The 17,978-nt window shown below is 37.0% G+C and overlaps 3 protein-coding genes across 3 annotated transcripts; all 3 read left to right on the top strand.

Moving 5' to 3' along the window:
* Positions 1-1,035: 1,035 nt before the first annotated feature.
* Positions 1,036-3,792, top strand: LOC145914649 (uncharacterized). Its single transcript, XM_083002468.1, has 8 exons — positions 1,036-1,212; positions 1,480-1,655; positions 1,905-2,076; positions 2,153-2,217; positions 2,402-2,588; positions 2,754-2,855; positions 3,056-3,158; positions 3,360-3,792. Exons 1-8 carry the CDS (start codon positions 1,036-1,038, stop codon positions 3,530-3,532), a joined length of 1,155 nt encoding a protein of 384 aa, XP_082858594.1. The 3' UTR covers positions 3,533-3,792.
* A 2,041-nt stretch (positions 3,793-5,833) lies between these two features.
* Positions 5,834-9,866, top strand: LOC145914650 (flavin-containing monooxygenase 5-like). The gene is made up of 10 exons (XM_083002469.1): positions 5,834-5,948; positions 6,568-6,739; positions 6,949-7,032; positions 7,453-7,568; positions 7,673-7,815; positions 7,890-8,072; positions 8,289-8,374; positions 8,679-8,944; positions 9,252-9,443; positions 9,735-9,866. The coding sequence occupies exons 1-6, from the start codon at positions 5,834-5,836 to the stop codon at positions 7,989-7,991; spliced, it is 732 nt and encodes a 243-aa protein (XP_082858595.1). The 3' UTR covers positions 7,992-8,072; positions 8,289-8,374; positions 8,679-8,944; positions 9,252-9,443; positions 9,735-9,866.
* Positions 9,867-10,132: 266 nt separating this feature from the next.
* LOC145914651 (uncharacterized) lies at positions 10,133-11,586 on the top strand. Its single transcript, XM_083002470.1, has 4 exons — positions 10,133-10,156; positions 10,655-10,830; positions 11,099-11,270; positions 11,524-11,586. Exons 1-4 carry the CDS (start codon positions 10,133-10,135, stop codon positions 11,584-11,586), a joined length of 435 nt encoding a protein of 144 aa, XP_082858596.1.
* The last annotated feature ends 6,392 nt before the right edge of the window (positions 11,587-17,978 follow it).

The following is a 17,978-nucleotide window of genomic DNA, read 5'->3' on the forward strand; positions in this document are numbered from 1 at the left end:
CTGTGTCTTAAGATGGTGTATATGTTTGTCTAATGTTGTCATTATCATTAGGGGAAAAATTAATCTTGTAAGTCGTTCAGAGCGAAGTAGAGTAATTTAGATCACAAAACGTTTGTGTTTTGCTTTCTTTAGGAAGTATTATAGCGATCGTTTAAAGAAGAAATTTCCTTTAGATTTTATCAGACGATCCTTCCCATCCAGGAATCAGAATAACTACCACTCAAAGAGAAATAGTCACAACGGTTCAAGCCCGAAGAGTCAACGTTCAAATATTTACTTGGTCCGCCTCATCACCTTCTCCAACCATTCACATCGATTCAGGTTTAATACATAATTTTTGTATTGACAAGTTACCGCAGTATTTTTAAACATGGAAAACAAAAAAATTGAAGGTTGTTACTACAACAAACATAAACACACAAACTAAACAAACTGTTTGATCTTAATCTTGCTCATAGAATAGGTACTTGTAGATAAACTTTCACAAGAAATTTCGAATCAAAATTAATGCTGCAACCATCAGGCTATTTTATATAGTGGTGCAAGTAAGCCGAAATTGCTGTTTCTGTAAGATTACGACGGCTGGTGTGTTCCAAATAGTTACAAGAAATTAAATTCAGTAAATTTTTTACTTATTTTAAACATCTCGCCGAAAGTTTATGTCTTTGTGAAAATTTGATCATTTCGGTTCGAATTTTCTATTACCACTGCTGTATTTTGATGTAAAGACTTAACTTACATGCAAAGTAGAAAGTTACGCAAAAAAAATATCTCTTTCTAATTAAGACTACCCAAATTGCAAGTTGTTTGATGGAATGGAATGCACCGATTCCGTCAAGTTAAAGTGAGTATTCATAAAAAAAATTGCTGCGAAAACCCAAAAAACTTATCAAAATATTTTTTTGAATCAGAATACTTATTTGCCAAAATCACTTTTGTGTAAATTTTTTGGTGGCCAAACTAAACGCAGCAGTGTAACCACATTGTATCAATATATTGGGTAACAACATTCTACTTGTTAATTTGAAAACAAAAATGCCTTTTAGCGTCAGTTCAAGTGGATTAAACTTACTTCGAGCAAGCGGAGAAGATATTTTGTATATTTCTAATCAAACGACCACCAACCTTAATTCTCTTTCGGAGAGTTGCAAAGCTCCAGCAAATAATCCAGTTTTTCAATTCGATCTCAACGAATGTTCTCCGAATAAAAAGGTTTCTGTTCAATTCGTTGTTTTAGAGTTGGTTGCCAATATTCGTTCTGTCAGTCACTTAGTTTACCACTTATCACAAAAACAAATTGTTGTTGGTAAATTATGGCTGCTAATACCATTTATTACTTTTAATTTGGGTTGTTTCGTTTAAGTGTATAGGCTACGTGTGTCTGTATGCTAGTGTGGTTCCTGTTCTACTTGCGTCAGCGAGAAAGGGGTGTTTGTTTCAAAATCCACTGAATCAGGTTATTTGTTTCCTTCCTTTCAGAAAACAAGCGGCATGTTCAGATTGGTTTACAAAGTTCGCAACTTCAAGTACAACAGCCAAGTAGTAAGTAGGATGTCCTACCGACCTTACTGGGAGATATCTTGTGACTACAACGAGTCGAAAATATTGAACAGAAATATTAAAGTGGATGCTGGTTCTGTTTTAACCAAATTAGCGTAAGTATGGGTGCGTTTTGGAAAGCTGCAGACAGGGTGTGTACACGCACTGTTTCGACCTGTAAGGTCTTATCAGTGCAGCTGTTTTCTGTGGCACTGTGCTAGCTTTTGCACTAGCGGGCACACTAATTTCCACTTTGTGGTACCTTTCCGGTCAACGTCGATCCGTTGGGTACCCTATACGGAGTGGGTTTTAAATAACACTTTTACAACCACGAGTTCAAGTTAACCCAAAAACTTTTTGAACAGAAAAGAAAACATTGTCGCTTCACAAAGTACGGTTGGCAACATTACGGTCAGGTTTGCGTTGTTTGGTGACGAGCAAATGCGAAACCCACTTACATCTAATTCGATCGTTAGTGTTCCGGAATATATCTACGCAAAACTGGATATTTCGGCATACAAAAAAATAGATTTATTGGTGAGTAATCATTCAAGTGTTTCTTGTGGGCGATGGCTGATATGGCGTTGTACTGTTTCTTCATCTTTCAATTTAGTTGAAAAGTTGTTGGATCACAAGAGACGTTGGAGGAAATAAAAGATATGAACTCATCAGAGAAAGGTGATTACCCCGAGCAAATATTCAAACGATCCTTCTTCATTAGTTTGCAAACATTCGTTTGTTTCTGATTTGTTTTGGATTTTTGTACAGACTTATTACCGTAAATCTAGTCTATGAAGGTTACAAATTTACAAAAAAAAGCGTTCAAAAAACGTTGTTTGGGGGCTAATTTTCGCTTTTTTAGCTGCAAAGTTGAGCACGAAACTGAAACTGAAGACACGATTGTGGTGACGAGAAATTATCAACCGATTTACGCCACCTTCAAGTTTCGTTCATTCGTTTGGATGAACGTGTCTGAAAACCAACAATCCCTGTACGCTCACTGCTACGTGCAATTATGTGACAACACCAACACCGTCTGTGCACAACCGGTAAGATAATATATTTTTCAATGAAAACCATACATTAATAATTCTGCAAGTGCAAATACCTAGTACAACCGGTAAGATATCCATATCCTGTTATTTATCGCATTGTTCATGATCACAAATATTAGCTTAGATAACAACAATGCATGTTTTGCTTTCTTCCCACAGGATTGCTCACGTGGACGTAAACGTCGATCTGTGGTTCCGGGTTTAAAGGAAGTCATATCAGTTGGACCTTTCTATGTTTCGGTTCCGGATCTGTGTGAAAAGGTGAGTTTTATCCGTGCGTCAACTTTACTGGAGAGACTAAACCAAATAAGTAGTCTTGAGTCGTGCAAGTTTATCATTGTACATTAATATACAAAACTATGAACGGTCGGGGAACGTCTTTTTCGATTTGTCGGCCGCACAAATCGACCATTTCCGAATCCTTGCTCTTAGAATACGGCTTACAGTTAATGCTTGTTTAGGAAAATGGAGGTTGCACTGACTCTTGCAACGTCATAAACGGAATCATAAAATGTTCATGTTTTGAAGGTCACGTCCTTGACAAAGACAAGAAAACGTGCATGGGTAAATGTGGAGGAAACTTAAGCTAATGAAAGATAAGATTGTCGTTGCGTTAATGGGCGAATTAAGAAAATATTGTTGCGCATCTGAAGTGTTGATTGAATATTAGATAACAACCAAATAACTTTGATTCAACGCAATAACGATGTGAATAAAGAAGAACTGCAGAAATTCATAATGCTACTTGCTCTTAATTTATTGTAGGAGTGGAGCAAGCATTTGAAAGCAAAGGATTCCAGAAAATGGAAATCCTTTACATTGCTGTTGGAGCCATCGTTATTTTACTTGTTGTGGTTGTGGGGTTGATAATAATGCGTTTGAAACCACGTTCTGGTAATGGAGGGTTTACCCAGGGAGTACTTGTGCGTGGAAAGTAACTGACTGATTGCCTCCAGGTTTAGGACCTCAGCACAGCAATCGTTCACAACAGCTTATATTGAATGATTGCGAGTTAAACCTAATTGTACATACAACTAACCAATTGCTTGCTTTTCTTGGTTTGAAAGAATGTTCTAGGAAGTAAAATGTTTACAAACTTTGCATATTTTGCATTTATGTTAAAAAATAGGTTGGATTGAAAATCACTCCTTTGCGATGTAATTTGTGACAATAGTTGTAATCTCATCTCAGAAACGAACCCACCGTATTTGTTTGTGTATAATGTATGCTATGCCAGTTTCAAATAACAAATAAAAAAATGCCGCATCAAACTTTACACACAAGATTTATGTTAAACTGAGGAAGTTAGAAGCAGTTATATTATGCGTATTGCATATGAAAGCTTCGGTTTCTATTGTAGTTTAGCTTGGTGAGCAGGAAATCATTAACAGAATTATAATGCTTAACATGATTGCCATGCTATGTGTGATCGAGTACCACTGCATTTAGTTATAATCCCACACTTTTTTCGTTTATACAGCTTACGTAACATACACGATATTTTTGTTAGTTATGAATGGAAGATTTAGATCAGGCGTATTGACAATCAATATTTGCATTTTTATGTCGTGAAACAAAACAACTTGGGCTTACAGAGGATTCATATAAGACCTATTCCTGCTCGCAAACTCTGCCCTAACGAACCACGCTATTTTTCCATTAACAATTCCGCTCCCTTCAGTGTTTATGTTGTTAAGAGGAATTGTCGCGGCCGGATGATTTTGCTGGACGGGCCGGATGTGGCTGTGGTCTGTTGGTTGCTCACCCAAATTTAAATCAACAAGAAAAATCGGTTACAAGGGTGTTTATTTGTGCAAGTAAGACTATACTGTGACTTTGGTATAGTTACACAAAATCAAACAGAAGTGAATCGGTGACCAAGTGAGATCTGAGCTGAAAGCTGAGCGTGGCTTGGGCACGCAAGACAGAAAATTTACACAAAAAAAGGTAGATTGGCGCCTTAAATTTTATTGAATATTTGTCCGCGTAATTATCCAAGCGATTTTTTGTCAGTGATTACTTCAAAAGTGAGACCGTAACACAGATTTTTGACTCTCGTTGGAATTCCTATTTGTCATCGTCTTTATTTTGTTTTGGAGTTCAATAAATGCTTCCAAGCAATTCTTTTCAGGGGCAACTGATGTTGCCGTTATATCATGAAAAATGGTGATATTTTTATAAATTCATTCAGGATATTGCACCAACGCTAATCATCAGTTTCTCTAAGATTTGGTCTTGAACAAAAGACGTTGTTACAAATATTTAGCTTCACCCCAAAAACAACCTTGTTATTTATATAAAGGACAAAGGTGTCCCATACCACAGTGGTAGAATGCTAAACAAATTACGTAGAAGGTCGCTACCTTGACAAAAACGAAAAAAACATGCATTGGTAACTATGCTTCACATTTAAATCCAGTCGTACTGTGTCATGTAGTTGTTTGTGGTTTCAAAAAGACGCGTCCTTGAGTGATTATAGTTGGTTGCCATGATAACACGATCCCTAACAGACTTATGCCAGTTTTTTCTCATGGAACCAGATAGCCATATGACAAAAAGAAAGACACTTTTCACTCTTGACATTCGCACTTACATCGCGGAGACGATATAGCACTGTAGTAATATTTGCAATATTTCTCAAAGCACTACTACAGTTTATTGGCGTTGTTGCTGTAATTTGCACAACGGCGAGCTGGTACTCAACGATTACACTCATGTAGACCTTCCAGTGTCAATTGAAATTTCGAGTTAGTAAGGCAGCATTTTTGAACTCAAAATTGCAATTGTTTGAATCATAACGATGTCCCAAGTACGGAAAAACTTTTCAGAAGTTTGTGACGTGCATCCTAGACTTAAATCTGAGCAGGTTCAAAATTTTCCAAAAAACAAAGGGTCCACGACTACTCTGACGTCATCAAAGTGGATTGGTCAGCACCAAAAGTTGGAGAACTGCTGCTTTCGTTTTGACAGAATCGTTATTGGATTTCTATGTTGAAGGCACAACCTTCACGCATGAGTGGTTCACGTGATTGGCAAATAGTAGCAATGTTTACAAATCAATGAACATGCAACAAATGTCGAAAAGCGACATCACTTTGCAGTTTTAAACCACAAAGGTTACCTTGGCATGTTTTCCTTTGAGGTGGTTGTAATGCATTTGGATTTGGTGTTGCAACGATCTTGTAATAGTTTTTGGGTTTTCTTCGCAGAATGTGCTTGATATGAGTTAAAGTTAAAGAATGTCAAAACGAATTTGTATCATTGGTGGTGGTGCAAGCGGACTGACAGCAATTAAATGCTGTCTGGTCGAAGATTTGGAACCAGTATGTTTTGAAATGTCCAACGATATTGGAGGTAAACATGATGAAAAACAACAACGTGATTTAAAAATTAGCCAACCTTATTATATATAACCTATTAAATTCTCTTGTGCTGGGCTGAAAGATTGCTATCAGTATAATCCTGAACAAGCAGATTTTTAATCTAAGAAAAGACTCTCAGTCACAAGGGTATTTTTTGTGTACACGTATTTTATTGCTTTTTTTACTACTACTACGTAATTTTTGCAGGAACTGACGATGCTTACATTTACAATAAAATCTGCTGACTTCAATTCAAGGCTTGTTGCATTATTATATATGCGAACCAAAGTAATTTGCTGTCGCAGATAATAAAACAATGCCTAACCGAGGGCTACATTCCTCTACAGCTACTAAGCAATATCAGATAACTTTTACTGGATTATATTCGAGACTGGTCAATGCACACTGGCCAACAGAATACGGAGAAAAATAAAAATAATCTATTTGTACACCATGTCTCTTTCCTTTTTGCACCACACGTTTGTGGACTGGAATATACATTATCTTAGAAAAAGTTGCTGATTCAGCTAGGTTGCGATGCTAGGAAACCACATTATCACAGATATTGCAATAATTGTAAATGTAATAGAAGCACATTATTTTCTTCACAGGTTTATGGAAATATGTTGAGGAAAAAACAAATCGAGCATGTGTGTACAGATCAACAATAATCAACACCAGCAAGGAGATGATGTGTTTTTCAGACTTTCCGATTCCCAAACACTTTCCCAACTTCATGCATAATACTAAAATTATTGAATACTTCCAAATGTATGCAAAAGAGTAAGTAAAGCTTTTTGAAATGTAAAAAAAAATCGTTCAAGTTAAATTTTCCATGTTTTCAAAAATATTTTTATATGATGACAAATTTCATAGAAAAATTGATTTAATTTCTAGGATATATCAAACTGAATTGTACCAATACTTCACAACGCCAGTAATGTTTTCGTATTCTGTAATAACATTTCAATTACACACATGAAAAAATTTAGGTTTAGTCTTGAAAAATACATTCAACTTCAAACTAAAGTCCTGTCTTGCAAATTTGCAAAGGATTATGAAACCACTGGAAAATGGTGAGTTGGTTTTCTATGGGTGAGACTTTTATGGCTCTTTTGCATCTATGGCTCTTTTGCATCTTCATACATGATTTTTGTCATCAACAAAAACAGTAAATGTTTAATGAAAAAATTGTATATACCATAATGCAAAAATATGTTGTTGTTTTCAACAGTGATGTTTAGTAAAAAAATTGTATCACAAGGCAAAAATATGTTGTTGTTTCAGACATATGTTGCAAAACATTGTTTGAATGTCATGTCACGTATTAGCTAAGATGCTCCTTAATTTTGTGTGTGTGCAATGTTAAGTCAGGCTGCCTGACTCAGGCATGATAACCTTTATATAGACATATAACAACTCTGGTTTGTATTGCACTGTTCATAACTGACTTGATGACATCATCTTGATGACAATAATGTTCTGCTATTTTGCAGGTGTGTTAAGCATAAAAATATAGAAACTGACCATGAGTCTGAATCTACATTTGATGGTGTTATTGTTGCTGTTGGACATCATGCTCTGCCATACTTTCCTTTGGAATCTTTTCAAGGTAGTTAATGGTCTTGGAATATTTAATGTCGACCACAACAAAACAAGAAATAAAACTAATAGTACACATTTTTGTTGTGAAAAAAATGAATTTCTTTTTAACAGATTTCAAGAAATTTAAAGGTGGATACATCCACAGCCATGATTATAGAAATCATGATGGGTTTGAAAAAAAACGTGTTTTAGTGGTTGGAATCGGAAATTCTGGTGGAGACACCTCTGTTGAACTGAGCAGAGTAGCAAACCAGGTATGCAGAAATCTGTATGTTAGGGCATAGTTTTACTTTCAAGCATGATTATTTTAAGATATGCAAATCTTTAGGGCCTGACGGCACTATTGGTTGAGCTTTACTTGGCCATAGTGTTTCCACCTTGTTTTCTCCGTAAAGTTGCACCTAGTTTGGTGCCCAACGGATGCCGGTGATTGTATAGTCACCACAAAGTGGAAGTCTTTGCTTGGCCGTTTGGTCAGCAAAGTCGCCTAAAAGTCACACCAGTTGCACTGGTGAGACCTTTTTTGTTGAAACAGTGGTCATCTGTATGCATCTTGCACAATGATTATTTTATCCTAACAAGTGAGGATTAACCTAGGTCGTTGCAATATCGCCCATGACACCTAGTTGTAAGAATATATATATTTTGCCCATAGCCAAAAATCATCAGTTTTCTTAAATCAACAGAGGAAATATTAAAGTTTAACATTCAGATTTTTGTTTTCTAGGTATATTTAAGTACTCGCAGTGGTTCGTGGGTTCTAAACAGAGTGAATGACAATGGCCTTCCACTTGACATTGTGAAAGTTAACAGGTCAGTACGATACAAGTTAATTTGGCTTGTTAATTGTGGGAGATTATTATTGCCGACAGATGGATTGTTATATTGTAGGACATTCTCCGAGTGAACTGACTTGTTAACATAATGTATGCATGCACTTTTGTGGAATGGCATCCAAACTAGGAATGTTAATGCTTGTGTGGGCTCCAAAATCATACGTGTTTTCTCACTAAAATAAAATTTGTTTTGCTATCCAAATTTGTTTAAAAAAAAAAAAAAAAAAAAAGAGAAACAAAATCCAATTTGCAATAATTACTTTTCAATTTTCTTCTTAAAGGGATCAAGAATTTGCTGGCGCGTCACAAGTCGAACGTTTCCCAAGATGTTTCGCTTCACGCAAACGTTTTTTTGTTCGATATGTTTCTGTGTTCATTTAATTATGTGATAGTTTTACCAAGGAAGCAACAAAAACGGAGTCTTGCTGGGGACTTTCGTTGGTAATGGAAGTGCGACAGGAATTGTGAAATCAAATACCGGTTCCTTGTATTTGAGTTGCCCCACGTTACGAGCCATTACCAACTATCCTGCCTTTGCGTTTATAAGGTAAATTACTCTGTCCACTGACTTCTGTGTAAATTTCATATTACTGATGAACTAAAATCACTCGTTATGACGAAACAAACATTTTTGTTCGACAATTAGGCGGTTTTAGTTTATCAAGTTGAGTGATATTTCAAGCAGATTTTCTCTGTCGGCGTATACTTAGCTTGCATGGTTTACACTGACTTTGTAATTTAACTGTTAATGAAGCTACCGCACAGGGTGTTTCCACCGTGCATTGTGAAACCTATTTGAAAACACGCCAAGAATTGCTGCTGATTGACGGCGAACGTCACTATATGTTGTTTAGTCACCAAGGAAGCCTCGTGCAACTTGGAGTTGGACGTGGAAGATCTTCCAACAACTCTCGTTCTCCCGACAAGTAATGGAAAGTTATTGGGAAACCTTGCTTGTAATTACACGGTGTCAAGTCCAGTGAGGTGCAACTTTACAGTTACCGTGTCGTCAGGACTAAATGATTACGGGGACAACATATTCGCAAGTTCGTATGAATAGTTCCAACGAATTTTGTCATAAAACCCCTAAATTAGCATTGAAATTGCCAGATCATGTCAATGTTGCATTTAAAATCACAACACTGGCTGTATTTTGACATTTCAATGTATTTGGATTTGGTCTAGAATTAATTTCTCTTTCTCAGGCAAATAAATAAATATTAATGAATACAAAAATTACAATGACAGTTGACGAGGCAAATATAGAGGATTTCAAGTCACGGGCTTAGATGCAAAGTTGTTTCCATAGCGACCGTTTAAAGAAGAAATTCCTTTAGATTTTATCAGACGATCCTTCCCATCCAGGAATCAGAATAAATTCCACTCGAACTGACGAAATAGTCACAACGGTTCAAGCCCGAAGAGTCAACGTTCAAATAATCACTTATTCAGCCTCATCACCTTCTCCAACCATTCACATCGATTCAGGTTTAATACATAACTCTTTGTCAACAAATTAACGCAAAATTTTAAACCATGGAAAACGAAAAATTTTAAGCTTGTTACTACAACAAACATAAACACACAATCCCGCTCATAGAATAGGTAATAGTAGATAAACTAAAGACTTAACTCACATGCAAAAATAAAAAGTTGCGCTAAACTACTCTTTAAAAAATTATCTCTTTCTAATTGAGACCACTTACGCAGACTGCAAGTTGTTTGATGGAATAGAATGCACCGACTCCGTCAAGCTAAGGTTGGTATTTATGTAAAAATTTGCTGCAAAAAAAACAAGTAAATAAAATAAAATTATTTATTTGCCACAACACGGGTACAAATTTCTGTCAATTTTTCCCTAGGCCAAAGTAAACACTTACAGTGTAACATTGTAACATTATTATGGGTATCAACATTCTACTTGCTTTTTTAGCGTCAGTTCTCATGGATTAAAATTACTTCTAGCAAGCGGAGAAGATATTTTGTATATTTCTAATCAAACGACCACCAACCTTAATTCTCTTCCGGAGAGTTGCAAAGCTCCAGCAAATAATCCAGTTTTTCATTTCAATCTCAACGAATGTTCTTCAAATAAAAAGGTGTCTGTTTACATTTTCCTAACAGGTTTTGCCCACCCAGGTTATGTTCAACAAAATTGACATGAACTTCCCCTTTAGAAACTTTCTTCTTGACAGATTTTCGTTAACACATAGCGAATTAATTATGGAAAATTGTAGAATTGATGTTTGTCTCTTAGAAAACAAGCGGCATGTTCAGATTGGTTTACAAAGTTCGCAACTTCAAGTACAACAGCCAAGCAGTGAGTAGGATGTCCTACCGACCTTACTGGGAGATATCTTGTGACTACAACGAGTCGGAAATGTTGAACAGAAATATTAAAGTGGACGCTGGATCTGTTTTAACCAAATTAGTGTAAGTGAGTGGGTTTTTACTCTCAAACCCCTACTTCTACATAACGCCAGCAAGCGGCCAAAGAAATCACATTTGACATTGCTGTGACCTTGTGTTGTTTACGACTGTGTCAGCTTCTATTTTAGATGGGATGAAAATTATACAGCTAGAAAAGGAGCTCAACAAAAAGTTACACGGTCCTCGGGTCTTTTAAATGTGAACCCTTCCTCTTATTCTCTGTTTCCACTTTTTATTTCAATAAAAGTTAACATTACAACTCTCTGTGCAGAAAGGAAAGCTTTGTCGCTTCACGACGTGCACTTGGAAACTTCACGATTAGCTTTGGGTTGTTTGGTGACGAGCAAATGCAAACACCTCTTACATCAGAATCGATCGTCAGTGTTCCCGAATACGTCTACGGAAAGCTGAACATATCGGCTCACAAAGAGTTAGATCTCCAGGTAATTTATCGCATTTCATCACATTTTCTTTAGTTGAAAAATATCTGCATTGATTATTTCCGAACTATTTGGCCAAATTGCAGATAAAAAGTTGCTGGGTCACAAACAGCAGCGGTGTTAAAAGTGAAGGCTACAGTCTCATTACAGAAAGGTAAGATTTCTTGAACTTTTCTGTAAAGCATGGAAAGTTTTTACAAGGTATATTTTACCTAGTGCACTACATTAGGTATATGGCATATTGCAAAAACTTTAGATAAAATCAAAAGGTGGGAATCACCCTGGAACTGTAAGACAAACCCAAGCTGAAAACCATTAATTCGCGCTTGCTTGTGTCGTTAAAACTCACATCAAAAGCAAAAACAAATTATTAGTAATGCACTATTTTCACACACCGAATCTCGATTACAAAGCCTACATTAATATTTCAACCAAATCAACAGTAATATTTTATGCAATGGCATGACTGGCAGGATCGCCCCACTGCGCAGGTCCTTGCTAGGCGATCACATCTAACGTATCGCTATCGTGAGGTATGGGCTAGGCAGCGATGTCTGGGCTGCCAAGCCTGCAAACCTCATGATCGCAATCACGACATTGCATGAAATATTACTGCGTTATCTGATGCCGTGGTAAAGATCCCTTACGTATATGTGAAGGTTGCCAGGCAAGTTGTTTGCTTACGCACCAGTGTACCTTGGCCACAATAGACACCTTGAAGCCACTGAGCTATCTCACCCATAGCTCAGTTGGTAGAGCGTTGGGCCTGGTTAACCCAGGTTCGTGAGTTCAAACCTCACCGGGAGCTTCATTTTTCACATCTTGCTTCGGCTTGTCAGGAAAAAATGTCTGATCCAGCCAAGCTTGACCGCATCAACCAAATCAAAGTTTTTTTTGCAAATTTGCCCAAACTTACGAGATTGACAGGTGAGACACTTGCAGTCTCCTGTTTATACTTTTTCTTACCTTGAACACCAGACAAATCTACCCTTGTCCAACTGGAACTTATCTGATTGATGGATGACGTAATTTTTTGCCTCGTGGTCTGGACTCTAGTTCAGAAAATGTCGCCTTTTGCCCCGGATACTTTATATGTGTCCAGTGAATAATTAATAGTTGTGACCAATGCACGAATTTCTTCCCGAAAGTTTTGGCTTTCAGTAAAAGTATTTAAATTTCAGTTTGTTTCCTTACGTTTAGTTGCAAAGTTGTGCGCGAGGCAGAGGCGGAAGATGCAATCGTGATAATGAGGAATTACCAGCCGACTTTCGCAACCTTTAAATTTCGCTCATTCGTGTGGGTGAATAAGGATGTAAACCAACATTCCCTGTACGCTCACTGCTACTTGCAACTCTGTGACAATATTAATAATGATTGTCAAAAACCGGTAAGATTTGAAATTAGCTTCTCTCAGTATTAAATGACATTAGGTGAAGTCCCGATAAAATTGTTGTTTAGAATTGCACAAAAAGTCGTCAACGGAGATCCACGCGAGTAAGCTTAAATGTTATCTCTTATCTCTGTTGGGCCTTTCCATGTTTCCACCCAAGACTTGTGTGAAAAGGTAGAAAAAAATCTTTTTGACAAGAATTCAACAATTTGAACCAGTGGTTTTCAAACTTTGCTGCGCTCTGAAGAAAATGATGCAAACAAACAGTCAACGTTCTCCGACTGGCAATTATGAACATAGAAATCACTCGTCGTTTTGATTAATTTATCGTTGTTTTTTCGCAAATGCGACGAATATTTCCAAGTGCGTCACCCGCGAATAATATTGACAAGCTCTGGTTTAAACGTTTACATACTGCTAAGTGGTCCTTATTCCACCCTTGTTATGCTTAATGAAAGATATCTGACTCTATATCTCGTTTCCTTCTTAAAAACGTATTTGTTTTGTTCAGAACAATGGGGAATGCTCAGATTTTGCAACGTCATGAACGGGAAAGTCCATTGCTTTTGCTTCGAAGGTCGCTACCTTGGCAAAAACAAGAAAACATGCGTTGGTAATTATGCTGCATTGTTAAATCGAGTCGTATAGTAACTTTGAAATTGTTTGTGGTTTCACAAAAGATGCGTCCTTGAGTCACTATAATAATACTCTTGGGTTACCATGGTAACATAATCCCTCACAGGCTTGTATCAGCTTTTTTATATACTCATGGAACCGGATAGCTATGACGAAAATGAAAGACACTTTTCACTATTGACATACGCGCTTGCATCGCGGAGACGATTTTGCACTCCATAATATTATTTGGAACATTTTTCAAAGCAACTCCACAATTTATTTAAGAACAGAACTGACTGTGGTTTCTGTGAGTTTGCTTGGTGCATTCATGCGTGAAAACTTGTCTCATGTTTGGGTTGTGCGAGCTTGTAATGTTGTGAAAGTGTTCATCCATTGTAATCTGGTTAATCTTACGCTATTTTAATGCCTTCTTGGCTGTAATAAGTTTATTCTATTTGAATAAGGTGGATCCGTGTAGGCATTTAGTTTTGAATCGTGTCTGTTCTAGTTTATTCATCTGTTTGCTGTAAAACTGCTCACCAACTGCAAATTGGAATAAAAGGTTGTAGAATTGCACGCATACAAAACGTACACGGCAATTAAGGATCTGTATCCTACAATTTATTTGTGTTGTTGTTATTTTCACCACGGCGAGCATAACAATGTCGCCAGTGCGGAGTAAATTCTTATAATACAAAACACATTTAACTTTACATGCAGATGTAGAAGAAGCGTTGCAAAGCGAAGGTTTCCAGAGTTTGGAAGGTGTTTACATTGCAGTTGGATTCATCGTTCTTCTACTCATTGTTGTGTTGGGATTCACCGTTAGATATTTGAGACGTCGTTTCAACAAGAACGAATAATATGCTCACTATAACATCCAAAAATACTAACTGCATGTTTGCATGTTTGCTTGAAACTTTAACAAAGTCACAGTAGTCGTATTTGTACATAAAAATACCCGTTACCCTTTTGTTGATTTCAATCTGGGATCGGCCACATGCAGTCCGCGACAACATCCGGCCAGCCCAGCAAAATCAACCAGCCCGCAGCCACTTTACAAATTATAGTAGGCTGGCTCGCCCAGTGCTAAGTTAGGTTACAGTTCAAAATTAAGAAACCTGTGTACAATGGTCTTAATTCGCATAGAAACAACATTGAAGTGGAGGGAATGGAATAATTGGTGGGAAATGTTTGCCGACCTCAGATTGAAATCCACTGTAAACTTAATTTGTTCTGGTTACGGACATAAAGGTGCAAATATTGTTCGTCAATGCGGAAATAGTGGCGGAACACTTAAAGCGAACTGAATTATGCGACTCCACTTATAACTATCATTTATAACTAAACCTTCCATTTATAACTAACAAAAATTTCCGTGCATATCATGTAAGCTATAAAAACGAAATAAAAATGGCAGAAATGTATTCATACATACTGTACTGGGATTATATTTAACTGCAGTGGAAATCAAACAAGGAGTTTGGCAATCATTGTTAGCATTAACGTTAACTTTGCATGGTCTATGATTTTGCCTTCTTTGGTAATTGCCTGGAGTTTTATTTTTCCACTCTGTAGCTGCTACTATTTGTAGATTATAGTGCATAAACTTGTCTGTAAAGAGGTTTTGTAGTTGTTTGGTGTTCGTCAACCACACAATGTGTTTATTAATAATTCCACACTCTACATTTCAACATTAGAAGCTTTAAAACCGTTGCCTTTATGCATAAATTTCCGAACAATAAACGGGGAAGAACGTTTTCGACAAGAAACAGAACGAAAACAATTTAAAAGTTGACATCAAATTTTGCAAATCATTGAAAAGCTGCGTTAGCGTCGATGTATTCTGGAAACGAGGCTGCGAAAAAGCTTAATTGCTTGAGGCTACTCTTCAGGCGATTTTGTGTCTGTGTTTACGAGGTTGAATTGCTGCAAACTCAGCAAGAATTTCCCATCGTTGTTGGTTTGTGTAATGACGTCACACCTCCAATAAAGGTTTCATTAATTAAGAAAAAATAACAAACTGTTTTTTTTGCAATTCAGCAGCTGAATACTTACGCAAATGCGTAAATTTAGATACCCAGCAAATCCTCAACCACTATTTTACAACGGAAATAATTTTTAATCCTTTGGCCAAGGTCCAAACCCTAAAATAAACCTTACAATTTTTCCACGGAATGAGTGTTTAGCGTTTTCAAATAGTTTAAGTTAAAATTAAGTCCTGCAAAAGCTGCAAGAATCCCAGCAATGACTAAGAAATGCGGTCTGACTTGAAACTTGTTTTTCTACATTTTTGTGGCTGTGACGCCAAATAAAGTTCTGTGTGTCTGAGTTTTTCAGCTCACTTCAGAAGCTGTTTGACTCTGCAGGTCGTGGTTGCATAAAAGCTGTTTTGCAACAAAGCAATGTCTAAAACTTTATCTGTTATTCGCATAGATATGAGCTGCATGTTAACATTTCTTGGCAAGGATGAAGGTTAATAGTAGATTGTGAGGCGCAGAAAGCAGATATTTGTTTGCAGAAAGGAAGTTTAAATCGGTTTGTTCTGTTTATTTTAAAGCAAAATTGTTGCTACAATGAAGTGGTTCAACAACATAGATCAATTTTTCGGTTTGATCTGCAAATTAAAACAAGATAACTTTAGCCTTCGGAACACGATATTTGGTAAAAAAGAGCACTAAAATATCAACGCGTCGTTGCCAAGGACAACGTAACGAATACTGCTCTCTTGCGCCATAACGTGGTGTTTTTACACCAAAGCGAGATTTGTAGTTGAGTCAATAAAGTAAGTGATGCATGGGCAAGGCGAAGGTTGGTTACAGGTTGGTCATAAAAATTCAAGAAAAAAAAACACAGATGTTTTTAAATTGTCCAATGCACAACCATAAGTTGTTCAGTTAAAATGTTCGCATATTTTAATCCCTAAATGCATGGAAATATATTTTATTTCATAGGAAATATTAAACAGATATTTAAATCCGATTTGTTTGTTTTTTTGCTTGTTTGCACCATAAGATTGCGCATAAAATATTTTTCTATAATCCCCAATTGCAATGCCGACAAGTCTCTGGTTTTAGAATGTGTCGGTTATGTGTATAGGTCGCACTTTTTGAAACAGAAATTTTATTGTTTTGTTAAACTTCACTTTGTCCCGGCATGAATTGGAAGTTTTACAGATCGGCCAATTCCATCCTGTCACCTCTATAAATAAAACTAATTGTAAAACATCAAGTTGTGTTTCTCCTGCTTTAAACGAAAGGCTCTTTTGAAGAAATGCGAAACCGCAAGATGCAAATCGTCCTCCTACTTTGTATGTGGCTTCAAGTTTTGCCAGGTGACTACATAGATACCGAGTAATGCACTGACATGATTTGTGTTCGTTGGATGAATCCAACTTCACTGAAATAATATTTTGTGAACATTCACAGACTTCGTTCGTTATATTTTGTTCAGGTGGAGGATCGTCCACGTGTCGACCTTCGGCTTATAGTGGAACCATAAAATATTTTAGAATCCCCTCCTCATGTGAAAGTTATATATGGGCGTTAAGTACTGGAAGTTCTGGAACTGCTGCAATACACTTGTATTACTACACACTCGGCAACAATACTTGTTCGGTAAAAATGTCTTACTTCTTTTGTTGACAAAATTGACACTTTTGCGTTGTCAACGCTGAATAAGGTGGTGCGACATCCTCTACGTATATGTGGAGGTCGCATGGCAAGTTGTGCGCTTGCGCACCAGTGTACCTTGACCACAATATACCCCGTGAAACCGCCGAGCTCCTGAAGCTCAGTTGGTAGAGCGTTGGGCCTGGTTAGCCCAGGGTCGCGAATTCAAACATCACCGGGAGCTTGATTTTCAGATCTCGCTCGGATTTGTTGGGAAAATGGCTGATCCAGCAAAGGCCGCGATGCCAGTGAAGCTTTTGATTCTTTTGTAACAATAATAATTTTCGTGCTCTATTACTCTCATTGCAAACATTCAACTAATCATTGCAAACATTTAACTGGAAAATAAATTCAATACAAAAAGAAACAAAATCCAATTTGCAATAATTACTTTTCAATTTTCTTCTTAAAGGGATCAGGAATTTGCTGGCGAGTCACAAGTCGAACGTTTCTCAAGATGTTTCGCTTCACACGAACTTTATATATGTTCGATATGTTTCTGTGTTCATTTAATTATGTGATAGGTTTACCAAGGAAGCAACAAAAACGGAGTCTTGTTGGGGACTTTCGTTGGTAATGGAAGTGCGACAGGAATTGTGAAATCAAATACCGGTTCCTTGTATTTGAGTTGCCTCACGTTACGAGCCATTACCAACTATCCTGCCTTTGCGTTTATAAAAGGTAAATTACTCTATCTACTGATTTCTGTGTAAATTTCATATTACTGATGAACTAAAATCACCCGTTATGACGAAACAAACATTTTTGTTTGACAATTAGGCGGTTTTAGTTTATCAAGTTGAGTGATATTTCAAGCAGATTTTCTCTGTCGGCGTAGACTTAGCTTGCATGGTTTACACTGACTTTGTAATTTAACTGTTAATAAAGCTACCGCACAGGGTTTTTCCACCGTGCATTGTAAAACCTATTTGAAAACACGCCAAGAATTGCTGCTGATTGACGACGAACGTCACTATATGTTGTTTAGTCACCGAGGAAGCCTCGTGCAACTTGGAGTTGGACGTGGAAGAT

Source organism: Ascidia mentula, chromosome 9 (genome assembly GCF_947561715.1).
Source record: "Ascidia mentula chromosome 9, kaAscMent1.1, whole genome shotgun sequence".
NCBI lineage: Eukaryota > Metazoa > Chordata > Ascidiacea > Phlebobranchia > Ascidiidae > Ascidia > Ascidia mentula.